General features: G+C 43.3%; 1 protein-coding gene across 7 annotated transcripts in view; it reads left to right on the top strand.

Annotated features, from left to right (window-relative positions):
- The window catches only part of LOC108506843, a 58,897-nt gene that overhangs the window by 2,514 nt on the left and 43,679 nt on the right, over positions 1-12,704 (top strand). For 6 of the 7 annotated variants that reach the window (XR_001877878.1, XM_017834233.1, XM_017834236.1 and 3 more), the window contains one exon: positions 2,815-3,029. Coding sequence is in view for 3 of the 7 variants with exons in the window: in XM_017834231.1 (XP_017689720.1) it covers positions 2,815-3,029 (215 nt within the window). In the remaining 4 variants the exon portion in view is untranslated. Of the gene's footprint in view, positions 1-244; positions 323-2,814; positions 3,030-12,704 lie in introns of those variants that run through there. The other variant, XM_017834234.1, reaches the window with a different exon arrangement.

Consider the following 12,704-nt stretch of genomic DNA (forward strand, 5'->3'; position numbering starts at 1 on the left):
GGGGCCGGGCCAGGGCGGGGCGGGGGCGGAGCGTTCCAGCCCGACGGGGCGGGTCCGGCGGCGCTGTCCGTGTCCGTGGCGGTGCCAGTGCTGGGCAGCCGAGCATTGTGCAGCCGGGTTCCGGCGGCCAGGAGGCCCGGTAGTATCCTAGGGTGCATCGAGAACAGTGTGGCCAGCAGGTTGAGGGAGGTGATCCTGCCCCTCTGCTCAGCCCCAGTGAGGCCACATTTGGAGCGCTGTGTCCGATTCTGGGCTCCTCAGTGCAAGAGAGACATGGAACTCTTGGACACGGTCCAGCGGAGGGCCACAAAGATCATTAGGGGTATGGAGCATCTCTCTTATGAGGAGATTGCGGGAGCTAGGCCTGTTTAGTTCAGAGAAAACTGAGAGGGGATCTCATTAATGCATATAAATATCTCAAAGATGGATGCCAAGAGGATGATGCCAGGCTGTTTTCAGTGGTGCCCAGCGACAGGTCGAGGAGTAATGGACATAAATGAAAACACAAGAAGTTCCACCTCAACATGAGGAAGAACCTTACATTGAAAGTGGCAAAGGGTGGTGAGGTAGAAAAGGCTGCCCAGGGAGGTTGTGGAGTCTCCCTCCCTGAAGACATTCAAAACTCACCTGGATGTGTTCCTGTGTTACCTGCTCTAGGTGACCCTGCCTTGAGGGGGGTCGAACTGGATGATCTCCAAAAGTTCCTTCCAGCCCTAACAATTCTGTGATTCTGTGATCTCCCCACACAGATCGAGCCAACCATGTGCCCGCAGCCTGTCCAGGTGTCTGGTGGTGGCTCACAGTAGCCAGGCCCATGCAGAGAGGGCTGTGCCTGGCCTTGACAGCCCCACAGCCTGGGCCCTCCAGCCAGCAGCATGTCCAGATCCTGCTCCACTGCATGGAATCATAGAGTAGTTTGGGTTGGAAGGGACCTTAAAGATCATGTCCTTCCAACCCTCCTGCCATGGGCAGGGACACCTTCCACTAGACCAGGTTGCTCAGAGCCCCAAGCAACCTGCACATGGCCAGGTCACATTGAGTTTCTCATCAACCAACACCCTGAAGTCCTTCTCCTCAGGGCTGCTTTCAATCCGTTCTCTCATCCTTTGGTACATCTTAGGCATGGGAGTATCTTCATTTGCGAAGCCTAGCCATGAGGTTGCCCAGGGGAGTGGCAGAGTCACTATCCCTGGAGGTGTTTAAGAGTTGTCTGGATCTGGTGCTGGTTGATATGGTTAGTGGTTTATGGGCTACATAAACCCATGGTTAGTGGTTTATGGTAGTGTTGCTTTGACGGTTGGACTTGATGATCTTAAAGGTCTCTTCCAACCTTGATGATTCTATGCTTCTATGATCTGCTAACCTTTGTCTGCCTGTGTTCCCTTTCCTGTAAAAAAAGGGGATGCTGCTATGGTGTCAAACTCTCCAGGACATTAGACAACTAAACCTATCAGTATTTATAAGATACTGTGCAAAAAACCATGGGCAGGGAGGCTCAAGGCAGGCACCAAGGCAAGTTTTCATGTTCTCTGACTTGTTAGATAATTAACTGTAAGTTATTATCTTCTAAAAAATTCACAGAAGTTCTGTGGCTTACTCCTCTTCCATCATTTAGGTAAACTGTTAATGATGGAATTCAAGTCCTTGAATATTTAGCAATTACTTAAGGCAATAAAAATGTCAGCTTGACATATTTAGATGGAAAACAAGACTTAGAATGTCTAATAACATGCAGTTAATTTTATATTCTATGGCATGAAAACAAATGGCTGACCCTATAAAAGACTGGAGCAAGACAACATCTCCAGGAAAGCATTGCTGCTTTTGTCAAGTGTTTGCTTCATATGTTGTTCCTTATTTCAATTCAATTATTTCCAAATACTTCCTCTTAATGATACAACATTTCAGTCTTTACTATTTGGCCTTCAGAAGTATAAATCTAGTAGTTACATAATCTGCCCATGAATATCAGAGTGAGAACTTGAAAACATTCAGGATGATAAAATGTGAGTGCTGCAAGACTCCTTCTCTTTGATCTGCGTTATTGCCTCAGTCAGAGCACAGACTGAAATGGAATGGGATTGCCAACCTCCTGACTTCACTGCCAGGAATATAAATCAACATTAAAGATGATTTTTAAATGAAATAGCAAGTTAAACATTTGTAGAAACACATCATCAAATAGAGGTTATACTGCCTCGTTTTAAACCTCTTGCCTGTTGGCAAAAAGAAAACTGTTCCAGTGACATTTTCTCTGCTCTGCTGTGACAAGGGCTGCATAAATATAGACTGTGGATTAGAATAGACTTCAGCAATCTTCCACTTCCTTTCTAAGCAGCCTCTTCTGCAGACAATTTTCCATAGCTATGGGTAAAAACCAGGGAGTCTGAAACTGGTATGTGTGACAAGGTGGTGACAGTATAGCATGCTTCTGATGGCAGCAGTCATAGCTGACCTTGAGGAAAAGTCAGCCTGGCTGGAGCAAAGGAGGGAGAGTCAGAATTTCTGACCCAACTCGGATACAGATTTGCCATGTGGGCTAGGATAAGTCGTGTACTTTGAGATCTTTGATGGCATGTGCAATGCAAATGCAGATTTTTCCTTCAACTTTGCCTAGAGAAACCAAGGAGTGCTTCTCTGGGTGCTTGCTTAAAGAGAAGTCACTCATGACACCAGTGGAGAAGTTGTTGGTGCCAAACTGATCAATGTCACTCAGAATCAAACACGGGGTGGGTTTTAATCTTGCTAGAAAAACACCAATTTGTCATAGTATAATCTAACAGATTCTTTACATTTTTATGCTTTGCATTCTAGGCTGAGCCCTCTTTCACCTCCAGGAAGTGAGGGGAAGGCTGCTCCCTGCCAAGAAAGTGCAGTCAGGTTTCTGGCACACACTGGGCAGGCAGAGGGCTTGTGTCTAAGGTTGGCAGGAGTGATGCTTCTTCAAGTGCACATGGCGCCTCCCGTCAGTCATCGCTTGAAAAAGTCACAGAAGAGGAGAAAGGGGCAGCAGATTAAATGTTTGCAAGGTAAATATCCTCTTGGCACTAGATCTTCTACATGAGTTACTGTCAGTTAATGCATACAAAAACCAATGCTGGAAACAAGAGAATAACACTAAAGCCTGGGAAAAGCTCCACGTGTCCTTCCTGGTTTCCCACAAAAAACAAGTGAACAGCTAACTAAGCCAAAAAACGCACACAGCTCGGTGGACATAGTTTTTAATCAGCCAGGCTACTTTCTCCTCCGTTCTTGCTTTCCCTTTCTCAGCGTGTTACCACTTAGCAGGGTTCTGCTGTCCACAGTGTTAAACAAACACTCACGGGCACTATTGTGCAAATCACTCATCCCAGATAACAGACAGATTTTTACATTCCTTCTGCATATCTGAATCCATTATCCCAAGAGGGCCCATAAGAAAGTGGGTATTAGCTTAATGCAGCTCTGAAAGAGGAACTGTTCAGGTCAGGAGAGCGGGAATGATGGAAAGAGCCATCTGAATTGATAAATCACTTTAAGCCAGTGACCAAATCCATTTCAGCTGCTGCTGGCCTGTTTGAAGTGAGCTGGTGATGGCCTTTATCCTAGTTCTTAGGGATGTCCGTGGCACAATATCAATTTATTTGCTGGTAACCTTGTTAGAAAAGGTGGAAAAGCAATGGGCTTGGATGGTTCCCTTCTTACCTCCAGAGCTTAGTCCCCCCAGATCAGATGCGGGGCACTCTGTGTGGTAGGTTAGGGCACAACTCTGTTTTCGAGGATTTACCTGTACCCTGTGTATTCTTTCTAGAGCATTGGTCTCTGGATCTGTTCCTGAAGCTCCTTTCCCCGGCACTGACGTCATTCATATGTAAGGGGGGAAGAACAAAGACAGCACTCGCCTGTTTCTTGTGTGATTTTTCAATACCCATTTCCCAATCCCAACGTCCAAAGTAACAACATCCTTTCAAACCGCCCCCTCTTGAAATGCCACAGTAGTCAAACAGCTGCAAATCAGAACACCTTGTAAACAAGTGACTGAAATCCCGTGGGATGCCCGAGGGCTTGGGCACGTCTCAGAGTGATTATAGTTCCTGCTATACAAATTGGAGTCCATGTAGCACAGTTTGTGCCAACTCCGAGCTCTTGCTTTTTATTTTTAGTCCTGTTTGTCGAGGGGTTCTCATAATGAAAAGAATGACGTTTGGTATCAGTGACACACAGATAAAATTAGATAGTAGCCAGAAGTGATCCTACGACTAATCCTCCCCACTGAGGCTTTTTGCACAAGCTTTGGGATCCTGTAGGCCTCAAGCACAGCTTTTCTCTGGGTGAATTTCACTTCCCATCAGCAGGCAGCTGAAAAATTGGACTCGCATGGGATGTATATGCAAAAGAAATGAATGTCATTGTCATTGCATATGCCAACAGCTGGGACCATCTGGGACACTAAAGACAACAGTGTCTAGATGTGTACAGCTGATTGAAGGTTGTTTTTAGCAAGCCTTCTTCCCTTTTTGGGGCAACAAAACAAAGCTTTTGCCTTCCATGCATGGAGTTTTGTATTCAGAGCAGCTTAAGTCATCATGAGGGCTCAGTCCTGGGAGTGATTAGTCCCCCAGACATAAACTGATGCTGAAGATACGATTCCTTTCTTTGGAAGAAGCTGCCTAGGGGAAAGAAAAAGATAGAAGGTGCATTAAATTACATCTCTAAAGTAGATCTCTCAGGAAAGCAGGATCAGTTCTCATTTGGTTTGGCTTTTGTTTTTCCCCCTTCTAAACTTTGGATTGCTTTCATTTTTACTACACTGTAAAATAGGAAAATACAAGAGGTTAACTGGTCAGCAGATGCTCTGTATTGCCTAGAAATAATGAAGGTACAGTAGGCAGTGTACATAGTGTACCTTCAAAGGAAGGTGCAGTTGTTTGCTGTGTAGCACAAAGGGATTTAGCTGTGGTATTATGGCAAAGAAAGAGTGTATCAAAATCAAAGCGGTGAACCTGTAAGGCCAGGTACTTTTAAGCAGGTAGGTAAAGGCAAGGGGAGTGGATAATTATGTAATGTCAACATGGTGTGACACAGATAGGGGATGAAATTTTTTCCTCTGGTAGCTTATTGGAGGAGAATGGATCAAGTGCTTGGACGTGGTTCACTTTATGTCAAAAATCTACTGTGGAATGAATTGATGTATCGCTCCCGTCACTCCTTGGCAAGTGGGTATCTTTAGCTTTAAGCCAGAGATCAACTCTAAGGGAAAAGAAAACAGGTGGTTCAAGTGTGCAAGTGCATGTGGTCCTTGCCATTTTTTTAATTCTAGAATAAAAAAGTCTTCTAGAGAACCAGAGGAAGACTAGGACTTTCTGAATCCTGTGGCCTCCCTAAAGACTTTCTCACTTGAAGGAAGGTCACAGGGTTCAAAGCTGCTTCTCAAGTGCAGCTCTGTAGCATTGCCGTGATGTCATGCATTATTATAAACAAGTTATTATTTCATTCAGTGTTTTGGGAAATGATGGGACTGGAACAATACACCCACAGCAGTTCCCTCCCTCATCCCAGCAGACACTTTAGTGAGTTACTTATGAGCTGTACCTCACTGACTGATGTCTGTCTGTCTGTCTGTGTCTGGTAATAGTGTGTCTCTGGGGAATTTGGAGTAGGAGTATTGGTGGATTTTATGAAGGGCAGAGAGCTGGGAAGGAGGAGAGGAACATAAATTTGTGTTGTGATGTGGTTTGATGGCTGCTTGATCTATGAACTGAGAAGGCCCCAGGGCTTCATAGCTGCAAGCACTGAATGCATCATCGCTCCTTTTTCAATGTGTTTGTGCTTCTGAAGCCAGTCACTCATTTACACCTGATGGGATAGAAGAAAAACAGAGTTAAGCAGGGCAGTGTTCCATTCATTTCTGTCTGGTTAGCTCAGATTTGCGCTAGATCTGCGATGAACTCTTAAAAAAAATAGGAATCATCATAAAGGAATAGGTACTAGAAATGAGGTTCAGCAAGTGTGTATGTAAAAATCTGTTTGAAGTCTTAGGCTCTTGCATAACTGTCTCTGGCTACTTCCCTAAACTCTTCATCTGCTGTAGTTTCCCTAGACTCATTTTACTTGAAAACATACAAGCAACTTGAAAGCCCTAATGATGCACAATGTGTGTTCTTTGACCTTTGAACAATCTCTGCAAAGAGACTGTCTTTCCTCTTTTCTGTTTTGTAAGCACTGTCCACGTGGCCTTGCCCTGTCACATCCTCAGATATAAAGAATTAGCCTCTCTCCTGTAGAGGGGAGGCAGTCCACTAGGTTAAGAAGACAAAGATTATAACAATGTTCACAGGTGTTCTGGTGCAAGGGTTTTGTTGATCACTGAAGGTATATGTACACTTCAGTCAACTTTTAGCCCATGTTACACTCTTCAGTGCTGTCAAACTGCTAGATCAAATAATTTAAAGGTAGCTCAGGCTATCTGGCTGGAAATATTCCTTGTCTGACAAAGAACAAGCTATTGCCCCACATCATTAGATAGACTAAGATGTTCTTGAACAGCCCACAAAACAAAGCTAGACTGAATCACGTTTTCTCCAAGTTATCCTACCCAAAGGAATCAGAAAAAGCATTCACCTTCCTTTTTTCCCCAACTCTTAAACATGGGCTCTAACCTCACCATTAGAGGAAATGCTGCTCTTCCCAACTGTGAAGATCAGTAAGAGACTAGGTGTTGCTTCCTGAAGGTAACTGATCCCATAACTCTAGTCCACCTCTTTAAGGCTGCCTTGCTATCTAGTCCAACCTCATTACATGTCCAAGGGGCATAGTTGCCTAAAAATCAGATATGTAAATATGATGAAGACATGGCCCATAGCATCTGACCTTAGAAAAATTCCTGCCTGCTCACATGACCCAGTCTATACTGGGATAAGACTGGCAGGTTGATATTCCCAGCCCTACCCTGCCTTGTCTTCTGATGATCTAGTTCTGGGTAACTGAAGGTCTCACCACTTCCTCAGCACAAAAATACTCTTGCATCATTTTGAAATCCTGATGCTGCCATTGAAGTGTGCATATAATCCAGTACAGTCTGTAGTGACCTTGTGCTTGCATGTAAAGTGGTGGTCAGGACATTTCATGCTAGCAGTAAACCAGAAGAATTTACTGGAAAAGGGATTAAATTTGTTTTCAAAGTGTCTGCAGAGCCAAATCAATTCCAAGAGTTTTCTGAGCTGCTGAACAACCAGAGGCAATCATTGCACTTCTCTGTTGCCAGTTGCAGCCTTTTACCTCTTCTAGGCAGGAACTGTCTTCTACCCTGTATTTGTACAGCTGCCAGTGTTATAGGGTGCCACTTCATTGAACCCTCTGCACCAATATGATGGCATTGTGAGCCTCCACTTGCAGAACAGTCGGCAGGACACCCCTCCAGCTGCCCTCCTGTCTGCAATACCTGTGGGTGAAATACAGGCAAATGCATTTGAGTTAGACACACATCTGATGCCAACTGCATCTGGCAACCACTCTGGTACTGCAGAGGACTGCCCCAGGATTTCTAGTTATTTTTAATTCTGCATCAGATTGGACCCAATTGCTCCTGGTTAGAGATCTTTTTGCAATAACAAACTAAGATTACATGAAGAGCTTAAAAAAGAATTTCATCCCTCCAGGGCTAAATTACTTCCACTTATATACAACTGTCATATCTTTAAAGGGCAAACCCAGAAAGCTAACACTGAAAAATATAACTATACAACTGAGATTATCTGCCTGCCTTCTCTAGGCAATCACATCTCATATCTATAAGGTCTTTCATAGCAAAAACCAAAATTCAAGCTAAGTGGATGGAATAGTAGGAAACAACAGCTTGGGAGGAGGTGTATTTGATTGCTGGAGCCAGTTACAAAGACAAACCTCAAACACCATACGACTTCTTTTACACAGCATCTCACTCATATCTGGTGAAACCACTCCATGCTCACCCAGACTTTGCAAACTACTAGTCACCAACTGAGAGAGGCATGGTGACATGCATGTTATGGAAGCATCTGACACTGGCAAACAATTCACTTCCATATGTAGCTCAGCATCCATTCCAGACATTTTATAACTGAGTATTTTTCATGAAATAATAATTGGAAAGCTGGGAGAATAAAACCCCTCTGTACCAATTTACCTGTCCTACAGGCAGTCTCATGCTGTTCAACTAAGCTTTAGGGAATTTAATTAGAAGAAAAGTTATACAGGAACATGAAGAGGCCACACCTTCCCTACACATTTTGAATATTCCCAGTCATATGATGAGAGGGCAGTCATGTTTTACACAGTGGCTGCATTTAACCCTGATTATATACCTGGATTAATAATGGAAGCACTTAACCCCAGGGGCAAATGGATTTCCCTGAAGAACACAGAAACTATGGATGGGGGAGCTCAACACATCAAATGTCTAGTAGCCCTCTGTTCAAAAATATTCCTGTGAAGAACATTTTGCTCTCTTCAGAATTATTGTCTGTTTTCCTCTTACCCCCTTTTCAGTGATTGCACTGGAGAAAAGTGGAAGGGGAGAAAGGAAAGATGAGGAAAAAAGTAACCATTTTTCACTGGGGTTTTGGGGTTTTTTACATAAAAAATAATCAAGTAATTTACATAGAAAAGTCTGCAGGTTTCAGATTTTCATCCAAAAAAGGAAAATTTCCATTTTTTTTTTCTAGTTCTGCCTATGGAAAATATCCCTTGTAGGGTTTTTTTGGTGGTTTCCTTCTCGTTCTTTTTATGTGAAGTCAGGATCCAGCACTGTATTGTCTTCAGAGAACAGCACATTGAGACCAGTGACTAACTGGTTACCTTGACAAGAATCCTAGCCCATTCTCCAGCCACAATAGTATCTTACAACTCCAGCTGCTGTAAATGTTTGGGTGGCTCTTCCCCAGGGCTGGACTCTGCACGGTCCCTCCCCGGAATGATATGAGAACAGAATTTGACAGCCAGTAACCAAAAGGTCTCCTTCACTGAGAGAGTTAAAACATCACTGCCTGCTCATGGCTCTCTGCAGTTTGCTTCTTTCTTCCCAGTAAATCTCCTGGCATTAGGTATCACTGACATCATGTCAGACTCTCTGTAAGGGTCTAGATGGTCCTCTAGTGAAATGCTGCTGTGGCTAAATTCTGCCCTACTGTCAGGTCCGTGAAGGTCCTGATTTTGGCCCTGCATGGAGACACTGAGTTCAGCTTACAGGTATCTGTATGATTCCTTTGTCAAACACACTCAGCTGTGAGTGGAAGTGAGAGTGCCAGCAGGTTGGTCAGTAGTCCTTCCAGAGTGCCAGCCTGTTTGGCAGCACGGCCTTATGTGTACAGGGGCTTTGGTGATATGAGTGTAAGCTTAGAAACAGAGCATCTGTGTCTCCCTACTACATATGTTTGTATCAAATGTAGCTGTATCCCTCCCAATAAAATCCCAAGATTTAGAGAGACTGAATCACTTTAGGCCTCATGGGTTCATTCAGTCAGATGCAATTTATCATTTAACTTTTTTAAGAGATCTACTGGTTGCCAATCTTGGCTTCATTTTCTCATTCTTAGAACTGCTGAGCAGAAAGGTCAAATAATGTGAAATACAACAAAGAGCAAAGTCCATTTGCTTGATTCTGATGTTTTCCTCAAGAAAGGGAACAACTTGCAATTGGTGATGTGGTCCAGGACATGTGGGGTATATAACCTTCCATAGCTCTGTTGCAGTCTCAGGTTAACAGGGAAGACGGAGTAGCTGCCTGCTCTGCTGAGTTCATTGCCATCGCTTCCTGTGAGGTTGTCTCTGTTCCAGAAGGAACCTGTAACCCACTGACTGATCAACAGAAATTAGGTAGGAGTGGCTGAGATTCTTCAGAAAAATGACTGTGGCTATCCAGAAATCATGAACAGTAGGACAGCACACACACACACACATAGACCATCTTCAATTGCATTTGCACCCAGGATTCCTACCTCTTTGGACACGTGTGATTGCCCCATATGCATGGCTCAGAGTTGTCACTGGGGAAAAGCTGCATCTCCCTAGCCTCTGACTCTCCTACATGAAATGATACCCATTCCCAATGAGGAGAAATGAGACAGTCCAGCAATTGTTTGGTATGAGCAGCTGAACCATTTTGAAAATTTAGACTAAAACTCCCAAAACAAAGCTGTAACCACCAAGGCCTGGATCTTCAGCTGCATGGCTTTCTGCTGAGCTCACTGGCATCCTCAAGAGGTTTCCCACTGATTTCAATGAGTTTTGTAGAGGGAGTTTTGGCTAAAAAACAAAGCATAAAGAGGTTGGGCTGAGGTCTTAACCTTATACCATCCAACCTTAGACACTTAAAGTCCCACGCACTGCTATAGTCAACTAGGGTAATGTGCCACTCTAGGCAGCAGATGAAATTGAATCTCTTTCCATTGCAAGTAGTCTGGCATGAGAACTAAAGTTTAGGTCTTTCAGTTAAGTGCCTTACATTAGGCAGTCATTCTGTGTGGTCTCAAGTGGTTAATTTTCTGTGTACCTCTTGGCATCTCTGAGATAAGGACAGTTTTATCTTCCCATGTAAAAAAGAGCTGGAAGTCTTTGCAAAGAAGAGAAGTGATTATACTTCAGCAAAGCAACCCCATTGTCAAAGGAATCCACACACATGCACTTCTGTCTCTTCACCAGTCCCTCTCTTCTCTTCCAGTACAACCACATTACCACATTACCAACTGACTTGAGTGTCCTAGCCATTGTTCATTCATATTTATTTCAACTCCAACTAATGTTCAGTCCAGAGGCTAAGAGCTCTCTGCAAGACTGGTTTCAAGTAAATACACAAAGAAAGGCAGCTGAGCAGGGGGCCTGTTTCCCTTCTAGCAGCTTTTGTTATTATTGTAGATGTGAAATCTACTAATAGGGTGGCGACTGAACCGATGTGCTGAACTGCCTTGTTCACTGATTTGAAAACCTCCTCTCTTAAAATGAATCAGACCAAACCCTTATGACTTTATACCATGATCCAAAGAGTGACTTCACATTTGGTCACAAGAAGAGCAGCAGCATTTTTATTTTTTTTTAGCTACATGGAACTGGGAATGTTTCAGGCAGTGACTCTGTTCAACAAATGATACACAGTCATGACTGAAGGAACTTTTTATTTCCCCGTGAATTGCCAGATCAAGCGGCCTTGTCTAATCCTTGTTTTAGCCTTTAAAGTCAGGACACTTTTAATTTTTTTTTATTCTCTGCCAAAATCTATTTTTGAAGTTGTTATTGCAGTAGCTGCCAGATATGAGGAGGCAAGTGACTGCCTCCATTTGTTTAAGAGAATAAGTGAGTGGGATCGAACAGGAATAGACTGAATCTCCCAGATGAGGCTCTTAAGCACTGTGCAATCATTAGTGAGTTAAACCTCACAAATCCTTCCTTAGTCCCTTTCACTGGTGGAAGGCAGAGAGAGACAGGTATGGCAAGGGGCAAAAGGAACCTGCAAAGAGGATTTTTCTCCTTGAAGAACAAAGAGAGTGAAGATGTGTCTTGTAGATAGTGATTTACTCAAGGTGATGTTGTCACTAGGAGTCTTTTCATTGATCTCCTCAGTCATTGCAAACATAATTAGAGCCTGCTGAATAACATTGACAAATGGTGTATGTATATTCAGCAGCTTACCTTCTTTGAGGTCTCCTCCAACCTAAATGATGCTGTGAGTCTACAATTCTGCTATCAGTTTTGAGTAACTTGCTTGTTGGTTCAGAGATTGCAAAGTAGGAAGGAGCCACTGGCATCATTAGTCTGAGCTCCTGCGTACCATAGGCTGCAGGATCACAATGAATTGCTTTTTCTTGGAAATACAGTCATTTTAGAGGGAATTTTTTTTTAATATTGCTAATGAAGGGAGAAATTCACCAGAAGCCTTACATAAACTGATTAATTACTCTTGCTTCTAAAAAATCATGGGTTTTTTTCCAGCCAGAATTCATCCAATTTCAGTTTGAACAGCCCTCGTTATCAATCCTCTGTTTTCATGTCAGCACTGAGAGATTGTGATCAAGTCAACCCTTCACCTGATTTTTGCTCAAGCAGATTGAGCTCCTGGAGTCTTTCACTCTAAGGCATGTTTTCTAGTCTTTTAATCAGCCCAGTATCTCTTCTCTGTGCTTTTTCCAATGTGTTATCATCCTTCTGGAATTATTCACAAATAACCTTTTCATTAGTCAAGCCGTTCTTCAGATGGTTGAATAATATTTGCATGATGAATTTACAGTAAGCTTCCTATTGGTTGGTTGTATTATTTGTGAGTTGTACCTCTCGTGAGCTGTACTTATTTGTGAGTTGAACAGCTGCAGAGGTCTCCTCTCCTACAGCTCAACTGCCCATAGAAGACATTTTCATGTCTTCTTCTTCTTCTGGACAAGTCCTTATGCCATCTGCCATCAAACCCAGCTGTGCCACAGTGAGACATTAGCATGCTAATGTGTAAAAATGTTCCTGTGTCTCAGAATGGAAAGGGACATAAAAAACAGCCACTCTTGGGTTAGCTCAGCCCTTCTCCTTGTTTCCAGCAGATTGCCGGAATCTTTTGGTATACAAGAAATTCTGAGAGAGAGATATTTATACATGAGCTGTACTCCTGAACTGTGGAACTCCTGAAAGAAGGGCATGTTTATCATGCCAAGAAGCTTCTTAAGTGACTGCTTCAACTGATGCTAGGTACTGTATGTAGTGCTTCCTAA

Source organism: Lepidothrix coronata, unplaced genomic scaffold (genome assembly GCF_001604755.1).
Source record: "Lepidothrix coronata isolate B3197 unplaced genomic scaffold, Lepidothrix_coronata-1.0 Scaffold230, whole genome shotgun sequence".
Lineage (NCBI taxonomy): Eukaryota > Metazoa > Chordata > Aves > Passeriformes > Pipridae > Lepidothrix > Lepidothrix coronata.